The 21,021-nt window shown below is 40.8% G+C and overlaps 1 protein-coding gene across 1 annotated transcript in view; it reads right to left on the bottom strand.

Annotated features, from left to right (window-relative positions):
* The window catches only part of GRIN3A (glutamate ionotropic receptor NMDA type subunit 3A), a 72,934-nt gene extending 62,401 nt beyond the window's left edge, over window positions 1-10,533 (bottom strand). Inside the window, exons 1-2 of the mRNA XM_088531366.1 lie at window positions 9,922-10,533; window positions 9,037-9,840 (exon numbers count right to left, since the gene is read on the bottom strand). Of these exons, the coding sequence (XP_088387492.1) occupies window positions 9,037-9,840; window positions 9,922-10,533 (1,416 nt within the window). The remainder of the gene's footprint in view (window positions 1-9,036; window positions 9,841-9,921) is intronic.
* Window positions 10,534-21,021: the final 10,488 nt, after the last annotated feature.

Here is a 21,021-nt window from a genome sequence, read left to right as displayed (position 1 = left end):
CCAGAATCTGCTGTAACTTCCACCATCTGCACATCCTCTCCTCATTGTGGTGAGAACCAATTTGGCTGATCGGTGGGATAATTGGGAAAGTGGATAGACTTTCAGCGCCAAATAAGAAGCAAAGAGTTGGCACTGGTGACTAAAAACTTCAGTCCAAAATTCCCCATGCCTGAGCTTGCTCACAGCCTTCCTGTTTATCAGGAAATCACTTCTGGGTACCTACTGGTCTGATATTGGCAGTGTCCAAACTGGCTTGGCCCATCTCCAAGCACTCTTGAAATGCTGAACCCCAGATTTGTACAGTGCTCCGGAATGACTGGCCTCTGCCCAGGTCTCATTCCCAGTACCAAGGGGAAAAAAAAGCCTTTCATTAATTGCAACCATCCAAACTCATATTCTTTGCCAGAAGTTCTCCCTACAGCAGGGTAAATTCCCATCCAGCGTTACCTAGTCCCTGTACCTTTCATTGCTTCCTAGATTTTGGCTTAGCAGTCCGCTGCAAAGCTTTCACTATTCTTTTGGAAAGCATCACACTTTGGAGATAATCATCCTTAGCCAGAGATCAAGATGCTCCTGCTAATCCAACCTGGACTGTGCTTGGGCAAGCTGTTTCACTCTGTGCTGGTGATCCCAGCTGCTTGTAAAATGCTGTCATGTAAAATTCAGGTCTCCTTTTTACACTTCCAGAGTGACAGAGTAAGGCACAGAGAAGGACACTTCTCTTTTTTCTCTGTTTCATTTATTTTCTCATTCTCTCTCCCTGGGACACTTACACTTTTTTCTGTTAGTTTTCCCACTTCTTTTTCTCATATTCTTCCTTCACTTTGGCCCATACTTTAGCTATTCACAGTAAACTCTGCAATATATAACAATTCACATTGCGGTAAGATCCAGAAGACTCCCTTGTAAAACACAACTCTAAAGATGATCCTTCCCTCTTTAAAAGCCTTTCAGTCAGACGTACTTCTTTTTTTTTTTTTTGACTGATAGATCTGGAATATTAAAAAAAAGAGCTTTTTTCTGCTAATCACAGGGAATACAAAAATTCTAGCAATACAATGCCCAGATTTTTTTTTCAAACTCAAAAAATCACGTAGAAAGAACATAACACAACAGTTAAACATTTTACTTGATGACTTAAAACTATAACTAAAACCAACATAGCCTAAACTTCTCATGTTATGAGTATTCATTATTTAATGTTTCTAAATAATAAATAACTCATTAAACATACCCTAGATAAGGATTTCTGTAAGTGGTCTTTGAACTGAATTTTGAGTATGACAAGATCCTTGTCTGTTTGCCAATTTCTACAGCTCTGCTTACCCAGACAAACTTTGTATGTTGGTAGAAAGATTACATGCTCGGACTTCTGTGGATTCTTGGGGACAGCTACATTGTCCATCCCAATGAACAATTATAGATTTTTTTTTTTGTAAATACTAGGAATAGTATTTTTTCAAATGCATTTCTTTTTTTTTTTTTGTATTAATGTGGTATCTGCAAGCAAATTGTCTTGGCACTGTTAAGTATTCTTTGGTGTTTTTTCTGATAATGCCTTTCCTTTAAAAAAGTAATAAATGATTTAAAATGATTAAATTGTAATAGAGGATGTCATAATTTCAACAGTCATTGTTAACATAAAAATGCTGATTACTTAAGAGTTGTTTTAGACTGTGGAAGAAGTGAAACTTTGCTTTGTGAGTATCTGTAATAGAAAAAAATGCAGAAGAAGGTCTCATGTAAGGCATCACAGCCAATGCTAGCTTTTTGTGCATAACAGAAGTAGTACAAGATTAGGAATGAGAAAATCTTGTCATTATGCAGCTCAGATATTTGTCCAAATTCTGTTAAGGTATTATAAGTACAGGAGAGGAATGGGAATAACAGACAAATGTATTTCAGACTACAAAGTAAATATCTATGTTTTGATTTTTTTTTTTGGTATCAATTCAATTTGTACAGTTATTTATTTTATGTTGTACATGTCTACTAGTTCAATCTAAAAACAAACACCCACCCCCCCTTCCCAAATTTTGATTTTTACAATCATTTTAAAATTTTAAATTAATATAACTAAAAATGCTAAAGAATTCATAAAGCTAAGTGATTTGATAAGACTGGACAGAATTAGGTATACTTCAAGAACAAAGTGATTGATGAAATATTTTCACCTAAGGATCCTCAGAGACAGATACCTTAAATAATTACAGAGTCAATATTCATTCCGAATCTACGTAATAATTCCTTGATGTATTTGATACAGTTTGCTCGGTGTTTGAAATGATGTGAATGATGAAACTTTGGTGTATTTATTTAAAACAATGCTGACCTATCCATTTTTAAAGGTCTTACGACATTGTACAGTGTTTCTGCTTCCTCTAATTTGAAAAGCAGTAGACATTCAAATTGAGATGTATTCAAGATTTCCCTACATAATAACTGCTGGAAAGGGAAGGAAAGGGAAGGGAAAGGGAAAGAAGAAAGGAAAAATGAGACAGGTGACAGGAGGGAGAGGAGAGGAGAGGAGAGGAGAGGAGAGGAGAGGAGAGGAGAGGAGAGGAGAGGAGAGGAGAGGAGAGGAGAGGGGAAATGAAAATATAGATGGCAAATATGCTGTGAATGAAGGTTGTCTACACCAAGCCTCAAAACTTCTAAATTATGAACACCATAAAATAAGAACAGTCTTATACTATGGAAGCAAAGCTAACTTGGCAGAGTTTAAGAAGCCTGCTGAAATAGTTCACAACAATTCGTGCTGTAAGGAATGCAAATAACTTCCTAGAATTAAAAATAACTTAAAATTTGAATTAATACTTTTGAAAATTCTTTTCCATCTCTAAAGTATGGCACACATGTACCTCTGTAAGCAACAAAACAATGAAGCAATAATTTTAATTCAAAACTTCACAGACATTCATCATGCATATATCATGCCAAAATTCAGACTGAAAATTGAAAAATCTCTTCATTTCAGAAGCCCGGTAATGGGACAGCAAATTCAATGGGTTTATAAGCAGCAATCCCTACAAATGAGAGGGGTTGAAGATAGTATTTAGAAGTGCTATTTAGAAAAGTTGGCTCCCACAAAGTTCTGGTTCCTTCCAGCTCTTAACACTTATATGTTAAAATTTAGAATCTAAAAGAGAAAATTGCAACCCAATATATTCTCACTGCTTTTGAGATTCTGAAAAAAAAGTCAGTCATGATTAATCTTTACACCTTGTAGCTGAAATAAAAAGAATAGTTCCTTATTTTCCTTCGATGGCCCTGTGCATCTGTGAATGCAAAGTTTACTCATGGAGGTACTATATTTAAAGAAGCCACCATGTGTTTAGGCAAAGAACAGAAATAAGCAGTCATCCTCTAATGGTGTTTAAAGTGATGTTTACCATGACTCTGACCGTTTTTGGGGACAGATAAGGACGACTTCCTGGAATATCAAGTGTGTAATACTCTAAAGAAACAGAAGCTGAGCTAAGACACTAAACAAGGGAAAAAGACCACAAAATACATTAGATACCACTACATACTCTAAGCATTATGCCAACATCACTTTCTGAAAACTTGCAGGCTCTCAGGTCACAACCAGAATGTAAAAAAGAACTCCTTTCCCTTCAACACTTTATCAACTTAAGGGCAATAGATAGATTGACTTCAGCTGACAAGACAAGTGGACAGTAAGAACTCTTCTAATCTAATAACTCATGAATCTCAACACAGCACAGGAGAACACATAAAGGAAGGGAAGGGAAGGGAAGGGAAAGGAAGGGAAGGGAAGGGAAAGGAAGGGAAGGGAAGGGAAGGGAAGGGAAGGGAAGGGAAGGGAAGGGAAGGGAAGGGAAGGGAAGGGAAGGGAAGGGAAGGGAAGGGAAGGGAAGGGAAGGGAAGGGAAGGGAAGGGAAGGGAAGGGAAGGGAAGGGAAGGGAAAGAAAATATTTTTGAGGACTATGTTGGGTATAAAGGAAGAGTATCTGAGAGTACATGACAAAGGCTAGCACATTTCACCTTGAGTCTAAATCGGATCAGCTAGCATTTAGTGCATTATGGCTTTTAAATCAATGCATATTACAGTAGAGAGATATTTTGCATGACATTGGCTCAACAACTTTGCTTGCAAAATTTGAGTTACACTTCTGAAATTAGTGCCTAAAAAAATAATGATTCTCTAGGATAACTGACTAGAGAGAAAAACTGTGTTTAGTTGTGCTAAGCTCTTTCACACTCTCTGATAATGAAAAGAATTTATTTTATAGAAAAACTATGGCCCAAACTGAATAAGTTTCAAAAGCAGAATTTCTCAGGACATTTGTTAACAGTATCAACTGGACATTTATGTGCATGTCCTTTCAATTTCCATTCTTTTTCCTAGCTTCAGGGCATCTCTCGTAAACTCCCTTGTAGTATACAACAGGTATACACAATAATATTTTGCAGCATGAGACAGGGAGAGTTGGTGATGAAGGGAAAGTCTGAAGATGTATTGGACATCTACATATAGTAGCTAGTACAGTCTTCAGTAGCCAGATTACATCAGATTAGGAATGATGGTCAGAAGTACCACTGGCTGCAATTAGATATTTATGCTTTGCTGTCTCACTTTACTCCTGCAATCTTCTGTTAGGAAAAAAAGGACAAGGGGTTTTTGTTGTTGTTGTTGTTATTGTTTTTGCTGCTGTTAATCAGAAATACTTTTATGCAAAAAGTTGGGCATTAAGCTGGACAAAAGATTTAACGCTATCTCCACTTCCTTGTCTATATTCACTGGTGCTCAGAACTGGAAGCTTTATAGTGACACCATTTAAAAATCAGCATTATTCCTGGGTATTTCCCAAATGGAAAGATGTACAATGTTCTAGCAAATGCTTACAGGTACCATAAGACTGTTTTCAAGATAAAGCTTAATTCCTCTAAAAACAAACTGAGAATTTAATTTTCAGTTAACAGTCAATTTCTTTTTATAGCTTCTCTTCAAAATCTGGGCTTCCTACTTAATCTGGAAATTCAGAGTTTAACCTAAAACTACTTTTGATTTTTAATTTTTTAACCCTCTCTGAAGACTTAGTGATGATTGAAAATGCTAGAAATTCCCATTACTGAGAAAAACAGTAGAAGTATGGAGGGAATAAGATGATAACGGATGTATTTTAAACTGTTTTGTTGCTCAATGAATTTTCTTTTTAATGCTTAGAAAGACATAAGAGCTTATGATTTATCTTAAGTCTAGCCTCAGAAAATATGCCATTAGTTCTAAAATTCAGAAAATACTGCTGCAATCATCATCTCCTTTGTGCTTCTAAAAGCATCACCTGCATAGTGTATATTATGGGCTATATACAGATTATTCTTCCCAAGCTCTCGGCTCAAAACTGTAGTACTAGAAGTGATACCAGTGCATTTATTTCTGGTTCAATACTCCTGCCTTTTCTGTCTTTCATCCCTGAGAAAAGTTATCAAGGGCATTGTCAGTCATGGATTTCAAAAATAAAGCATGCTTTTCCACACACGTTTTTCTATATAACATAAAAAGTTCAGTGGCGTCAGTACTTGTGAACTGTGGTCTCCAAAGCAACTATCTGTCAAAGTTTCAATGCAATCTGCATTTGTGCTAATAGCAAGGAAATCTATTAGCTTTTTGCTTGATAAATGCTAGTGAAAAAAAAATATTACTTTTGCTTACTGAGAGGGTAAAAATTTGCTACAGTGAGAGTAGATTTTGAAAAGTAAGCATCTGTCCTTCAGGTCAAAACAGTTTGGATTTACTGTCAGTAGACATTACTAATTAAACCACATATAGAAATACAAATGAAAAGAAAGTATGCCACATTTTACTTGGTGCAACATCCTCTGAATCTGCGTGTATGTTTTGACCTACACAGTACTGAACCTTCAGCATAAGCTTGCTGCCTGTGGCAGAAGAGATTCTACACCTTCGTGGTATTCGGCGTTTTCTGATTGTTATTTGTTGTGTGAGACAATTGTTTGCTCATTTTTTTAACTTCAGGAGAATACAAATTTCATGTGAATTTCTCTGAAAAGATGCTTCAGAGAGCTTGTAGAAACTCTAAGTGTCCAGCTGACTTCTCTAGGTGCCCCGCTTTGACATTGCAGAGTTTCTCTGGATGTTATATGTTTGAAGTATGTCACCAAAAGTAAAGGAGGCAATGGTCAAATTAACGAAGCATATTTCAGTTTTGGCTCCTAACCTTCCTTTTTGCCATTTCAGAGATCATTTAGAGAGCAATAAAATACTTCATCACTTACAGTGAATATCCAGTATTACATATTCCTGCTACATTCAATAGCAACAGAAATGTGACGTGTGTACGTTCCTGGGCTGTCCTGATATGGAAGCTATAACCTCAGTCTGCTTTAAAAACATTCTAGCAAAAAGTCTAAGCACTGAGAGCAGCTAGCTTGAGACAGTACCTAGCAGTAGTCCTAGACAAACAGTAGGAAATGCTCCTCAAGGTCAAAGAGGAGCTAAAGAGTTATTTCTATCCATGCCTGGAAGAAGGCTCGTTGCGGGGCTAGGTTCTGTGCCGTGTTGTTTTGGAGCGAGGAAAAGACGCAATGGCCAAGGTAGGTCAGGCAGGCCAATACTTCACATTTCAGAAGGATCTTAGCCACTAAGACTTTCATAACTTTTCTCCCCTGCGAAAGCTAGGCCCTAGATCTATACGCAAAATCTGTTCTACATTCCCAGGTGTCATTTATAGAGGGGTAGGTGCCCACCTCTAAAACTACTGGTCACTGGGAGCTCTGGGTCTCTGTCTCTTGGGCTCATGAGAGGATGCAAAGGTGGGTAGCTGGGAGGACCATGAGGTGCCCATTTCACCAGCAGCACTCGGATGGGGCTGCACCATGCCCCAAACCTCCAGCTGCCAGCACAGGCAGATGTTTCCCTTGTGGTGGAAAACGTTTAACCCTGGGAAGCGTGTGAGGTATGGCTGCTGGGGTATGGCCTCCAGTGTTAGCCTGAAAATGTTTCTTTTATTGTTATTATTTTATTTTGGATGAATATATGAAAAACAGCATGAGGAAATATGTCACAGCCCTGCAAGCCAATCCTGGCACTTAATCTACTTGGATTACCTGATAGCCTTTGGTAAGTTTTTTTGGACAAGTAGGAGTTCTTTTTAATATACCAAGACTTGAAGAATCTTTTCCTTTTGGACTTCTTTTTTTTCTTCACCCGAAGAAAAGGAAATCTCTTCAGCCATTAAGCACAGGTTTAGTGCTAGCCACTAGCTTCAGTGTCACTGAAGACAATTTAAAGTCTGCCAAAGAAAAAACCTCCACCGGGACAGATATATCCAATGGAAATGCCAATAACAGTATGCAGTTTGTTCCCATTTTTATTTGATGTTTTAGTGTTCTCAGGCAACTTAGAGACAGTTTATATGGAAGAGAAAATATTTCTGATATTAACAGATGCAGTAAGGATATGCTGGGTCCAGACTTTCATCATTAGTAGTCTTGGAATATTGACTCAGTTGCATCTGAGATTGTAACTGCAAGGATTTTAGATGAACTCAGCTAGCTTAGGTTCTGTTGGCGCCAAGCAGGTAGCAAGTATGGCACACTACCCTTGAGTTTCTAGACAAATCTGTGGAGAAACCTAAAATACATTTTTTTTTCTTTTTTTGAACTAGACAATACTAGCTCAGTTCATATTAGGCATGAAGCAGTTACACCTTCCATTATAGCCTACTAGGTGCCTTGCATAGACCTTCTTTGCCTACCTTTCCTATTTTGTTATCTAACATATGAATGCAAAGGCCTGAAAATGATTGAAGTTTTGGTTTGCATTTGTTTTCACACTTTCAGTTGGCAATCTGTTTTTCTGATTACACTTTGAGTCCAAAAGTTCTTTCTGGCTGCAAAATATCATATTTTGTATAAAACAATGGTTTCTCCGGGCTACTTAAATGGCAGCTTCTGCCATTTTACTTACAAGTAGTCCTTAACTTCGACTACACAGAAGAGAGTGAGTTATTTTTCCGTAAGATTCCTCTTCTTTTTCCTGAATATGATTACTGGGATCAAACACAAACACACACACCTACACCTGCAAAACACTGAACTGTCATCCTTTTCCAGAATGTCTAGTATAAAGTTGCCATCTCTCAACAAGAGAACCTTTAGCTCCTCTCAAACACTAGCTTTCATTAGACAGCCAAATACAGTCAGAATTCAGTTTCTACTGTTTTATTCTGACAAGCAAACAGAGTCAAGTTTTAGTTTATGTGGTCGGCTAAATAATCTAGTGCTCGAAATATCTGATCTGAGCAGCATCGCAAGAACTATGAAAAAAGAAAATCCCTATGCTTTAGAGACCACAGCAAGATAACAAAATCAGATCTTAGCCCACAACTCCCTGAGACGTGTAAATAGTAATTAGTAAACAGTGATGGTGAATAATCTATACCATCCACCCCACAAACTGTCAAACATAATTTAGACCAGTAATAATTTAACCAATCCAAATGCTAGTTTTGGCTTTTTCTCTTTTTTTTGGATAATGACATTCAGGGGCCAGGGTCAGAAGAGAGGCCAAGAACCCTTTAAAGAGCAATTTCTCCAGAGCACGCAGGCCCCACCAAAGGAGTTCCCTTTCTCAACCTAGTAATGCACAACTCTGCAATCACAACTTCGGTTTTTACAGCCTGGTCACTGCCTCACACAGTAAATAGTGCCTGTCCCTGCCCCACTGTTCCCAACAGCAGCTTAGACCCCGATCTCCTGAAAGAGAAGAGGTGTCCTTGCAAGAAGAGAGCCTGATAAGAAACAGTCTCAAAATCAGAGCTTTCCCTTGATCTGGACCAGTGCTAAGTCCCTTCGTCTCCCTGCTGACCCATACCAGGTGATGCTGGCAGCAGTGGTGTAGGATGGGGTACACAGCTGTCCCACCAGCTGCTTATGGCCTGGACCCCAGCCCCTCTGCACAGGAGGCTCCCAGTGGCGCTGGTGGCAGCCGGGGGGTGACATCCCGCTCCACAGTGCGAACACGCAGGGGACACCGCGGCTCCTTACCGGGCTCTTTCTGGGAAACTCGCTGAGGACGATGCTGACCACAGGGATGCGCAGGGCCGTGGCGATGAAGTCCAGCTCCAGCATCTCGCCGCGGCTCTGCGGGAAGGCGAGGATGGCCGAGACCCCCTGCACCACCACGGTGTGGCACACGCTCTGCAGGAAGGAGACGGGGTCGTTGCTCCAGGCGGCGCTGGGCGACGAGAAGGGCAGGAGCGGCAGGTCGCCGAGCCCCGCCTCGATGGCCATGACCACCTCGAGGGACAGGTTGTAGGGCAGCAGCCCGGACACGCCGTTCAGGTTGGCCACGGCGAGCAGCAGCGCGTCCCGCGGCGAGGGCGCGGGCAGCGGCGCCCGCTGCTCGCTGCCTGCCCCGGCCCCGGTCCCAGTCCCGGCCCCGGTCCCGGCCCCGGCCCGGCGGCCTCGCGGCCCGGCGCCCCCGTCCGCGGCGCCCGCGGGACCCTCGGCGCTGCCGCCCGCCGCCCGCCGCCCGCCCCGTCCGCCCGGCGGCCCCCCGGGCCAGGGCGGCCCGGCGTGGCGGGGCTGCAGGTGCGTGGCTCCCACGCGGACCGTGTGCCCGATGCGCCGCAGGATCTGGCAGGGCTGCGGGTGCGACGCGGAGCCCGGCACGGCCGCCAGCACGAGCGCGCACGGCGGCAGCAGCAGCACGCACGCCCGCACCGCGACACCGCACACGCCCGAGCGCCACATGGCCGAGAGACCCACAGAACCGGACCCGGCCCGCCCCGCCGCGCCGCTGCCCGCATCAGCCGCCCCGCGGGCGGGCGGCAGCGGCACCAGCGGCGGCGGGCGCCCCCCGCGCCGAGCCGCCCCCGCCGCCGCCCCCGCCGCCGCCGCCCATGGGGACCCCCGCCCCGGCGGCCGCACCGGCCCCGCGCCGCCCTCCGAGCGGCGCCGGTCACTCGCGCGGCGCCCCCCGCGCTCTGCCTGCCCGGATCCGCGCTCCGCTCCGCCGCTCACTCCCCTGCCCGGCTCCGGAGGCGAGAAAAGTTGCGGGCGGGCTCGGACGGTCGCTGGGCGCCGCTGCGCTCCCGCTGCAGCGAGCGCCGACACGAGCGCGCAGCCCCCGCGCAGCCCCGCGCAGCGCCGCGCGGCTCCTCCCCGCAGCTCGCGGTGGCAGCCGCGGCGCCGGGGGGTCTTTTCGCCCGCGGGAGGGGCGGGTTTTCCGTGAAATTCTCTCTCTTTCAGCCCCCCTTCCGTCCCTCTTTGCCCGGTGTCCGGCCGGAGTGTTTCTTCCCCCAGGGAAAAGCCTCTCAGCTGGAATCTCTGCCAGGTATTTTCAGGAGGCTTCCCTGCCTGAAAACATCCCAAAAGTGGGTACCGGCAGCAGTGAAACAGTTTTAAGGGGCTGAGAAGAAACACCCCCTGCCAGGGCTCACAGCCGTTGTCTGCTGCCCCAGTCGTGCTGCCAGCTCTGCTGCGGGACGTGGGCTGCAGGCTGTCCCCGGCGTAGCTGGCATGGGAAGCACTGACTTTCATAGCCCTCTTCACCTCCCTCTCCGGGAGGAGGGTAGTGGACCTGGCCCCTGACTGGAGCCGGCATATTCCTCATTTCTGCCCCATTCACTCTGGGAAATACAGTATCGTTCTAGATGTCTTTTTCACTCAGCTACTGCTCCAAATCTAATCATTTTTCAGCATGTGGGACCTGAAATCTCTGCTCATCAAGGCATGAACACTTTCTGAAATTGCTTTTATGACAGAGCACCCTCCTCGTAGGAGGAAATAGAGACGGGTGAGGCGCATGTGTGTGTGTGTGTGTGTGTGTGTGTGCAAGGGACTGTGGAAAGTCCCTGCCTTGTCTCAATTCTGGTAGTTTGCCTTGTTCCTAGACACTGTCAGAAGACACGTGAGCCCTAAATCTGAGATTTTAATGCCAAACGGAGCAGCAGCATGATCTGCTTTATTCCCCTGCTCCATAACCGGTCTTCAGGATTTGAAGAAACCCTGTCCCACAGCCAAGTAGTACATCAGAGAGGAAATAATACTCATGTCTCTCTCAGGCAGCTCTGAACTATGAGGTGAACACAGTATCAGCATGGCGCAGGAAAGCAGCAGTCGGTGTCTACCAACATGATAGATACCCCAAGATCTGAATCTATTTTCTGCCTGTAGAATTTCTGGCATCCTTCCCCAAACTGATTCAGCTCTGCTTTAAAGCTGCGTGGATCTGTGCTGTCTGGCTGGACAGACTGCTCCAGAGCTGCGCTCCTGGAGCGGCTAGAGATCTTTCTGAGACTTCATTTCTCACAAGCAATTTAACCTGACGCTAGCCTTATTCTTTAACTGAATCGTTTCGTTTCTTTGAATGCAAGTGTTTTCTCCCTCTTTTTTGAGATCTGTCCTCAGAGGTAATTATGAATAAACACCATATGGCTCGCCTCTCCTCTCTTCTGCTCTCCTTCTCTCTCCTCTCCTCCCCTCTCCTCTTTTCTTTTTTCCCAGTATTTTACTATTTTATTTTATTTTATTTTATTTTATTTTATTTTATTTTTTTATTTGGTGTAAGCAGACTTTGAGTGAGTAAAAATGCTTCTAATCTTGTTGTAGGTGGTCCATATGTCCTAAAATAACTGAACTTCTGCTCATTTAAATTTACACATTTACACATTTGCTGATTTAAACTAACCTTTTGTGGGCTGAGGTCTCCAGCAGCGTACATACAGCATTCCAAATGAGGTCTTGTGCAACAGTGCTGATGTGCCCTGTGTCTGTGAAAAGTATTTCACCTCATATATATCCCTAGATCCATCCTGTTAGCATTTTCCTATATCTGCATGTTGCTGTCATCTTTCAGCTGACTTATACAGCCTGTTTTGTCCACACTGCACTCTATGAACATGATGGCAAAATGCCTCCTCACTGGTCCCTTGGTACTCCAGGAAGCCACAAATAGCAGAGGGGTGATCTATAGACCACAGCTGAGTGCACCCTCAAAGATCTATAAATAAAGATATACCCAATACTTTGTTTAATAGTTAATAGTGATTCCTGTTTCTTCTTACCTTCTTTCCTGTCTTCAGGTCTTATAATCACTTACATCTTTATTTCCTCTTATCTTCTCTGAAAACCTTCTGCCTTCCTCCCATAACTTTTCCTCACTGTTTTTGAAGGAATGAGTACGTTTAATTCAAGTATTCAAGGCTCTTCAATTTTATAATAATGAAATATGCGGTATCAATAATGAAATTGATATTAAATTGTATCAATAATGATATTGAAATTTTATCAATAATGAAATGTCTGTGAGAACTGTCTTTGAATGTAGAAACATACAGTGTACAAGAGGAAAAAAGTGATGTTTTCTAAAACTGCAGGAGTTAGGTTTCAGGATGGGTGAATAAGCACTCTGTCTCTCAGGAGCAGTTACCTGTGTTTACATCCTTTTTTTTTTTCCAGGTTTGTATAAAGCTGATAAGCACAGTAGAGTCAGGTATTATTCCTGCACTGTGGGAAAGGCTATTTATGTGGAACCTTGTTGAAACTACCACGTCTTCAAAACCCTGTGATTTCTAGCTTACTATCTACACCAAGAAGGTATATGAGGCTGATTGATAGAAACTTCACATAAACATGTAGACTAGAACTGCATAGTCTGAAGTGTATTTATTATTTATTGGATTAAATGCAGTAAAGTTTTATAAGAAAGTATAGTTTTATGATAAGTTATATAAGTCATTTATTAGAAGCTTCATTGTAGTAATGGATTTCCGTCTAGTTTTAGGATACAGATTACATTGGTTAAATTGGTTAAAAAAAGAGTGTTTCATGTAATGTACTCAAGTTTCATTTTAAGACAGCCCTAAAACTGATCACAGCTAGACCTTAAAGCTGTAGAGAATGGGCCAACTCCGTAGCTGATATGATAATTCTGACTAGAATCAATTTGGCTCTGCAAATCTTTCAATTTGATTATTGGCATTATTGTCCACTCGAACATCGTTTAAATATGACCTTCCCTATGCTTACAATTAAGACGGCATTTAAATCACTAAATGCTGATCTGCAAGAGGCTGGAATATTTGTACAAATTGATCTGAAAAATTGCACAAACCCCATCAAAGTGTATTGTGTAATATTGGGGAAGTGCATAATTATTTCTCCCTCTACATTTGCAAACATATTATGGTGTGGGAAAAGAGGTCTCATAAGGGAATTTGAGGCTGCCCTGTGTCAACACACTGGGCTTTCTGGAAGCTCTGCAGTCCCTCTTCCAAGGTTACCAGCAGAATAAACTTTTAAATCTTGCCTGATGCTTGAATTTTGATTTTCTGCCTAAGCATTGGCTCCTTCTCCTGTCTTTTCCACCTTTTCCCTTTCTCATGGCAGTTGCTGCAGTAAGAGCGTCTCTCCCCATGTTAAACATTCAACTAAAGTCAGAGCAGGCAGACCATGGCAAAACACTGCATTGCTCGTGGTGTTGATTGCTAAGGAACAGCGACCACGGAAAGCATTCAGCCTTGATCAGTGACTGTGCATCAAAGTTAAAGCTCAACCCCTCAGCAGTGAGAAAGGCATTAAGGACAAGTGATTAAAGTCACCACTCGTATTTCTGTTGCTGCTTTTTTTTCTGCTTGCTTGCCTCTTCATCATTTCTTTGAAAAATAGGATCTTTTTTCTTCCTTCTTCTGGGATGAGGAAGGAGGCACTTGTCTTGGGTACATCACAGCGGCCCTCTGCAAGGCCTGTTTCTTCTGAGCAACTTGGCTCATTTGGAAATAGGCTGTGTCTGACTTCTTGTACATACCCCTATTGCTCTGCTTCCCTTTCCCCAAGGGGGAAGTTCCTTTGGTTTGCCAGAGACAGATTGCTTGCTCCTATGCTCGTCTATCCATTTTTAGCCACTCAGCCTGAAACAAAATTTTTTCTTTCCCCCTTCAAACAATCACTGAAAAAAATGAGAATTAGGAAAAAAAAAAAAAAAACTATTCAGGTATACAGGTAAAATTAATTCTTTCACTTGCTCAGAATAAACCATTTTGTTTCATCTCCTTTTTTTTTTTTTTTTTTTTTTTTTTTTTCTTTTTAGCTTTAATGGATGCCCAAGGTTTTCTAAGTGCCCTTGCAGGTATTTTGAAATGTTATGTTTTTAATATATCTTGACACTCTAAGAAAAAAAGAAAATCCTACATTCCTTCCACCACAAGTCTTTTCCAGGTCAGAAGTATTTTTGAAATTTTCAGCTACCTTCAGGTATCCAAATCTACTTTAAAAATGTTAAATATTTTCATTATATATATATGAAAAAATTCACCTAACTCTGGTTATAGTCTTGTATGAATTTACAGTGTACTCTGTACTCCAGATATGTGTGTGCCTATTTCCTAATAGGCAAAACCCATTACTGAATCCTGTGAAGTCATCCCTGTGAAGTCTAATGGATTTTCATCAGTAAGGGCTAAGTGCCACCTCTCTTGTACCTCATAAATGAGAGTGAGACAGTTCTTACTGCCTGACCCTACCCCTTGCCTCTTCTGGCACTGTAAATCCAAGAACTCTGCTACTGTCAGATCTGCCTGGACCTGTATGTAGTTTCCACAAAGAATTAGTAAGGAATGGGTGAATCAAGCCATTTATTATGTGTTCTGCCCCTTTTGGTGATAATTGATCTATCTTGTGGAAAAGCAGGATGAGAGACCTTTAGCACAGCGGGATAGTAGTGCACAGTCCACAGTCTTCACTTCATCTGATTTAGATAGTGTTCTCACTGGAACTGTCTGGCTCAGAAGGATCTCAGGAAACTCTGTGAATCTATAAATGGAAGGAAAAAAATGACTAATACTCTATATGCATTGCTGACATATGGTGTCAGTCAATTTGTAGCATTGCCCTCACGTCTCTGCCAAATAAAAAATTACTATAGATTTGTGCAATCTTTAAACTCTTTCAGTACACGTGAAGACTTTAGCTTTGGTATCTCCAGTACCCCATGTTTTTTACTGTGGTTCCCGCTTGCTCCTTCTAGACTTGGAGATAAGAAAGGAAAAGGAGAGTGGGATATCATGGCTACTTATCAACCTTACATTATAAGAGTGGTGGTGAAAAATAGAAAAGACTGAATAAGCAAAACAGCCACAACAACATCTGTGTAAGAAATAATTCACCCAATTTGTCCAGCTCACAGCTTTCTTAAGTTTACTCAGGATTGCAAAATTGGCAAACAGCCTTGGAGAAGCCCAGAGGGAGCATGGACTCAACCCAGCTGTTTGCTGGACTTTGCAGAACCTCACTGTGAGCAGCTGGTGTGACCTTACCCAAATTAATGGCTTTAAGAAGTATTACTGCTACAAGCAAATCTGAATCCTGCAGCCATGCGCGTGGGAAACCCCTGAGGCTCACTCGTGCCTGTAGGCATTGCCTGAAGCTGCCCGACAGACACTGCAGCTTGTCAGGAGCACCCTGAGGGAGGCAGGTCCATATTCCGAAAGGGATGTGAGCACCCAGCTCCGGTCCTTCTGAGGATCTGGGCCTTGTGCAGAATCTCCTCTCTGGCGTTCTTTGGAGGGAGAAAAATCTGGAGGGTCTGTCTGAGCTCCAGAGCTGGGGGAGAGGGACAGCTGAGCTCCAAAACACTTCCTAGCCAGTGGACAGATGTGGTAACCACACCTGCTGATTTAACTCTGCCTTTTGATGTTAACCAGTAGGCCTATATTTTCTCCAGTAGCTTGCCTTTTATTTTTTTTTTTTTTAATTTCTGCCTAGTATTAACTCACTAGAATGTGTGTGTGCACGTTCTATATTCTTTTGATATTCCTTCTTATTGCAATTTCCCTAAAACATGGCTTACCGAGAAAACAAAACAAAACAAAACAAAAATCTCTTTAAAGGATGGCCATGGACGTGGTGCTGGGCTGATCACTCTGTAAACCTACAGTGCATGCTAACTCTTTCAGAGATGTTCAAGGTGGACATCTGACATCTGTCTAACCAGTCTTTCTCAGTCAAATTCCCTGATAAAGGTGAGGAATGGAGGAAAAACTCTTTGTACGAAGGACATACTCAGCATTTTTTCCTATGCATTTCGGACTACACAGCAGAGATATAAACTGGGATACACTGAAGATTATACTTAAACCGTCTTCAAAATGATATTGGAAAAAAAAAACCCCAAACTCTTTGATACAACTAAATGTCTTGAAAGCTGAATAATGCTGAAAGCTGGTAGGATTAGGCTCTCACAGGAGACTGCAGTGCATGTACATGGAAGATCTGTTAAAAAGTGACTTGTGAGATTGGCCCAGGGTCATGTTTTTAGAAAGAAAATGTTGAACTTGGTGTGTGGCATTTGTTCAAGGGAGCCTTTAAATTATGCAATCCTGAATAGCTTTCTTGTGAGGTAGTAGAGAAGAAGCAATAGTTAAATCAGACGTGTACATAGCACAAAAGATTTTCCTTACACTCCAGAAACAACTTAAGAATGGAAGAATCTAAAAATCTGTTCAGTTAAAAAGAAGTCTGATGATTATAAAGGCTATTTTTAATACAGAAGTTGCCTTAAACAATGTTCTCATGAAATTCTCCAGCACTAATGTCGGTGTTAAATTACTACCACTGTACAAATGGGCTCTTTTGGAGCAAGCTCAGCTATTTTTAACATTGTGCTGGAAAGCAAGGGATAGACATATCCTAAGAAAATTTTAGACTTTATGAGGCAATGCTGGGCTTGGAAGCCATTTTGCACTTTCCAATTCTGTTGTAGACTTTATGGATCCTTACCGAATTTCAATTTCTCACTATAAAACACAGACTCTAGCACTGCTTTAGCCTCTCACAGGGAGACGATAGGCTTTTACATCTTTTGTACTCAGAACAGGAGAATAAGCAAAGGTCAACTGTATCATTACAGATGGTGCAGGTCACCACTGTATAAATCTTCAGGAAAAAATAACAAAGCATCAAAAATATCAGCATAATCATAACATGTTAAGTGAAAATTGGATTTTTCATGAGTGAAGCCTTGTGTTTTCCTATCCCTTGACAAGAAGCTATGGAAAAAAAAATGCGAAAAATATTTGACAAGTACTTTCACAGGTACTTCCTGTGAAAAAATATTGAAAAAGAAGGAAAAGCACCTTGATACATTTGAAAAGTAAATTATAAATAAGGCAACCTCAGAGAGCTTGGATTTCTTTTCTGCCTTCTGCGTTTTAGAAAGATACTCACCTACAAAGTTGGCTAGGTTAATATGACCGTTATGAGAGGCCTCCAGAAAATGAATAATTCTCCTGTCTTCAGTGTGGGTTTTCTACACTGAAAGGCACTGCTGCTCTAAGTGAGCAAGCAGAGAGAAAGAGGAAAACTATTATAGAAAACACTTGCCTCTTGGATTAAAGAGAAAATTGTTAAGCGTACTGGCACCCTGCATCCAGGTACTTTTCTCACATGCTCCTAGAAAAGCAGGGCTATGCCTTCTCTTTCACTTACAAAAGAGAAGCAGCACAAGCCCCACCACTGTAGGCCAGATGCTGCACTTACTGAGCCTGTGCATTGCTTGCACCTGCAAATTAACCTCCCTGGGAGCACTGGTGGAGTTAGGCAATGTGTGCAAGCAAGGCATTTCTGATGGCATGTCAATGACAGCAACATCTGGCAATTTGCTCATTGGCTGCTCCTAATTAATGGCAAAGGTATTTTTATAACTGACAAAGACTGATGAAAAATGAAAATTTTGGAGACGCTTTTGAATGCCAGTAAGTTTTAAAGTGTTTAGTTTCTCCTCCTTCACAGTTTTCCTCCAGGCTATAGGCTCTTGTGCAACACATCCTTTGAGAAAATTATTTTTATTGATAAATTTCAGTATAAACAAGAAAAATGTTCAGAGTCCTCTCTTTGCCATGCAAGAAAGCATGTTCAATAAGACTGTTTAGTAGAAAATAGTCTGAAAAAAGTATTGTTTGCCACATGCACACAAAGTGTTCATGAGCTAAGCCTGGATAAATTTGTAGGAGGGGAAAGAGATGTAGTGAAGCCCCAGATCCTTCTGAAGGATCTCCCTAAATAGTAACTTAGCCCTGTTAACATTACTCAGCAGTGGGGAATATGTTATATGGAACCACAAGATGATATTTCAGTGCTTGAATTGGCTAATAGTGGACCTTAAGGAGAAGAAAAACACAGACAAAACTAAACAAATTGTGTGGAGAAAAATTCTCCTTAAGAAAGAATCAGCATTTTGGAATGGAGGGAAGTGAGCTAAACAATCAAATATTAGAAAGCTTCTCAAAGAATTCATACAGTCTGAGTCTACCCAAAATAGAACGTGGGTTGGGTAAGTATTATTTTGGGAAAATCTTTCATTTTTCAGTTAAATCCCTGGTTTGTTAGCAGGAATGGATTCAGTTGTATGAAAGAGCTCGTATGGTTGTTCAAATTCCTTATTCATTCTGTGCCTTAATTATTTATACTATAAAATCAATACTTTTTCATGATTTGCTTTTGTTTCTGCAGATATTCTAGCAAATTAAGAAAATTGTGCTTTAGAAAAAAATAGAAATCTTTCAATGTATTGTGAAAAATATTTTATAAATTCAAGGCGGAATCTAAACTAGTTGATTGGTAGGGGTTGTATGATTTTTTTCATATATTGTTGATGTGTGAGGGCAAAAGAAGCAAAAAATTTCCTTAATCCCCCAAATAAATCCACATCTGATGATTAAATGAATGAATTCCAGGTCCTTTCTGTGTCCTAAAGTTCTGATTTGGCAATGTGGAGAATAAGGAACTTGTCCTGAGTCCTGTGTCCTGATGAAACTATTTCACATTTGAATTCTATCCTTCAAATATTTGCAAGAAACTGCTTCTTACATGTCTACCATCATGAATCTACCAGAGACTGCATTTGACAAATAATTTGGGGAAAATCAAATATTCCAGAAAGAAGCACTGTCTAACTATAGAGCAGAAAAAGAAACTAGATCCGCTGAAGCTGCTATGAATTATTCACTGACTAATAATAATAATAATAGTAATAATAATTATCAACTCTCAGAATTTTTGCTGCAGATGTGTTACCTCTGCCTCATTAAGAATCATCATTGGATGCATCACTACGATCATTCTTTCAGAACTGTGTTTATTAGTTTTTGGATTCTCAAGTCCTTCAGCTGAGATAATAGGATGCATTTTGAAATGTAATTTGTTGTTGCTTCATTGAGGTCAATGAAGCTGTATGAATTAACAGCATTTGCTGTAGACTGAGTAATCCGACTGAAAGATTAGAACCCCCTGAAAAATGGACTTTCATATTCCAAGTTAATTTCCACAAGCGCGAACATGAGGTTCTGCTGGTAGCATGCCAAGGAATCATCTACTGCTGAAAATTCTGCAGAGTACTGTCAGAAAAATCAGTGAACATTTGCTGTTAAAAAGTTGTCAAAATATGCATGTAAAAAATAAACTTACTTTGAATAATGAAAAATACAGGTGAAAAGTGTGTATAGCTAATGAGTGAGCAGGAAGCCAAATGAGTTAGCAATGTTTTAAATGACATTTTTATGTGCTTTAGGTAAAGGGCAGCTTTCTAATTAAGTCAATAGTTATATATAAAGTGGGGATATATTTTATGTCTAGGTGAAGTTTCAGAAAAGATAATAATCTTTTTGTTAGTGATTCAGAACATCCTTAGAAAATTTGGAGGGAAAACATATTCCTTCTGCAAGATTTTATAGGACAGATAATAGCAGTGTTGATAATAGACACTTGATCTTGTGGTGGCTTGTGTAGAAGGTAGGACTTTTCTAATCACCTTCTACTGATATATGAGCAAAGGAATATTAAAGAAACTGAAAAGTAGCAAATATTTGATCACTAGCCTGGTTAATTCATTGTTGCAGAACAGCACTGCAAAAAGTCAAGGGGATTTTCTTAAATTGATATTTTATTTTATTTTATTTTATTTTATTTTATTTTATTTTATTTTATTTTATTTTATTTTATTTTATTTTATTTTTTAATCCTGTGTGTTAAAAAACACCTAAAGGGAGGCACTAGGGATACTCTGCAGCCGAGAATGACCTATATAGTCCCAGTGTCTCACAGAATGTATTTTCTGATGGAAAGAAAGCTGGCAAGAGAGAAGGAAATGACTCAGGATGTGTATAAAGAGGCTCCCTGGCCTTGGTGATACAGAGAAGCAGGATTACAAAGAGCTGTAATTCTATTTTCTTGATTTAAGGGCCGAGTGTTCATTGACTGGAGCAAGTTGACTTATTTATTTCCACTGTCATGAAAATAAAAACTTCAAAAAGTCAAGGAATCAAAATAGTATAAACTTTGGTGACCTTGGATCAAGTCCTTTCTACAGCAATTGGAAAGAAAAGTTGCTCTTAGAATTTTTTTTTTCTTTTATTTTTCTTTCAATTTGGTGTGACTTACGTAAGGAAATACTACAGAGTAGTCAACTGGTGTTGACCTCAGGAAGAATAGTTAAATAGATTTTTTGCATCTGATTGACTAAGTTCTCTTGGTGCTCGCATAGACTAAAGAAAGATTATCTGTTAAAATCCCAGAGGGATGCTTATAACCACGTTTACAGAACTTGCTTAATACTTCTAAAGTCTTTTCTTTTTTCTTTTTTCTTTTTTTTTTTGATTATCAAGTTCTGTGTGGCTCTTCTTCAGAGTAAAACAAGACAAAAACCTGGAAGTATGAGAATATCGCATCCATGTATCCATGATTTTTTGTATAATTTGCACAAAAATACAATAGATGGTTTTTTTCCCTGCTGATGGTTATGCCTTTATCTTCTGCTGAATCTTTTAGATTCACAGAATTCCTTGTTTGAAGAAGACACAAAGATTCTGGAATTCAGTGACAGAAAGAATATCAGTGATATATCAAACAAACAAACATTGGGTCCATTGTGTCCATTGGGTCTATGGTCACTGCAGAATATTAGGCCACTTCAAATATTTTTCCACTTAAGAAAAAATGGTTCTGTAGGCAATTTTCAATACACAAGGGACTCAC

Source organism: Tinamus guttatus, unplaced genomic scaffold (assembly GCF_059628265.1).
Source record: "Tinamus guttatus ecotype Peru unplaced genomic scaffold, ASM5962826v1 Tinamus_guttatus_pri_ptg000410l, whole genome shotgun sequence".
Lineage (NCBI taxonomy): Eukaryota > Metazoa > Chordata > Aves > Tinamiformes > Tinamidae > Tinamus > Tinamus guttatus.
The sequence above is the reverse complement of the archived record's forward strand: the minus strand, read 5'-3'. Positions and strand labels throughout refer to the sequence as shown.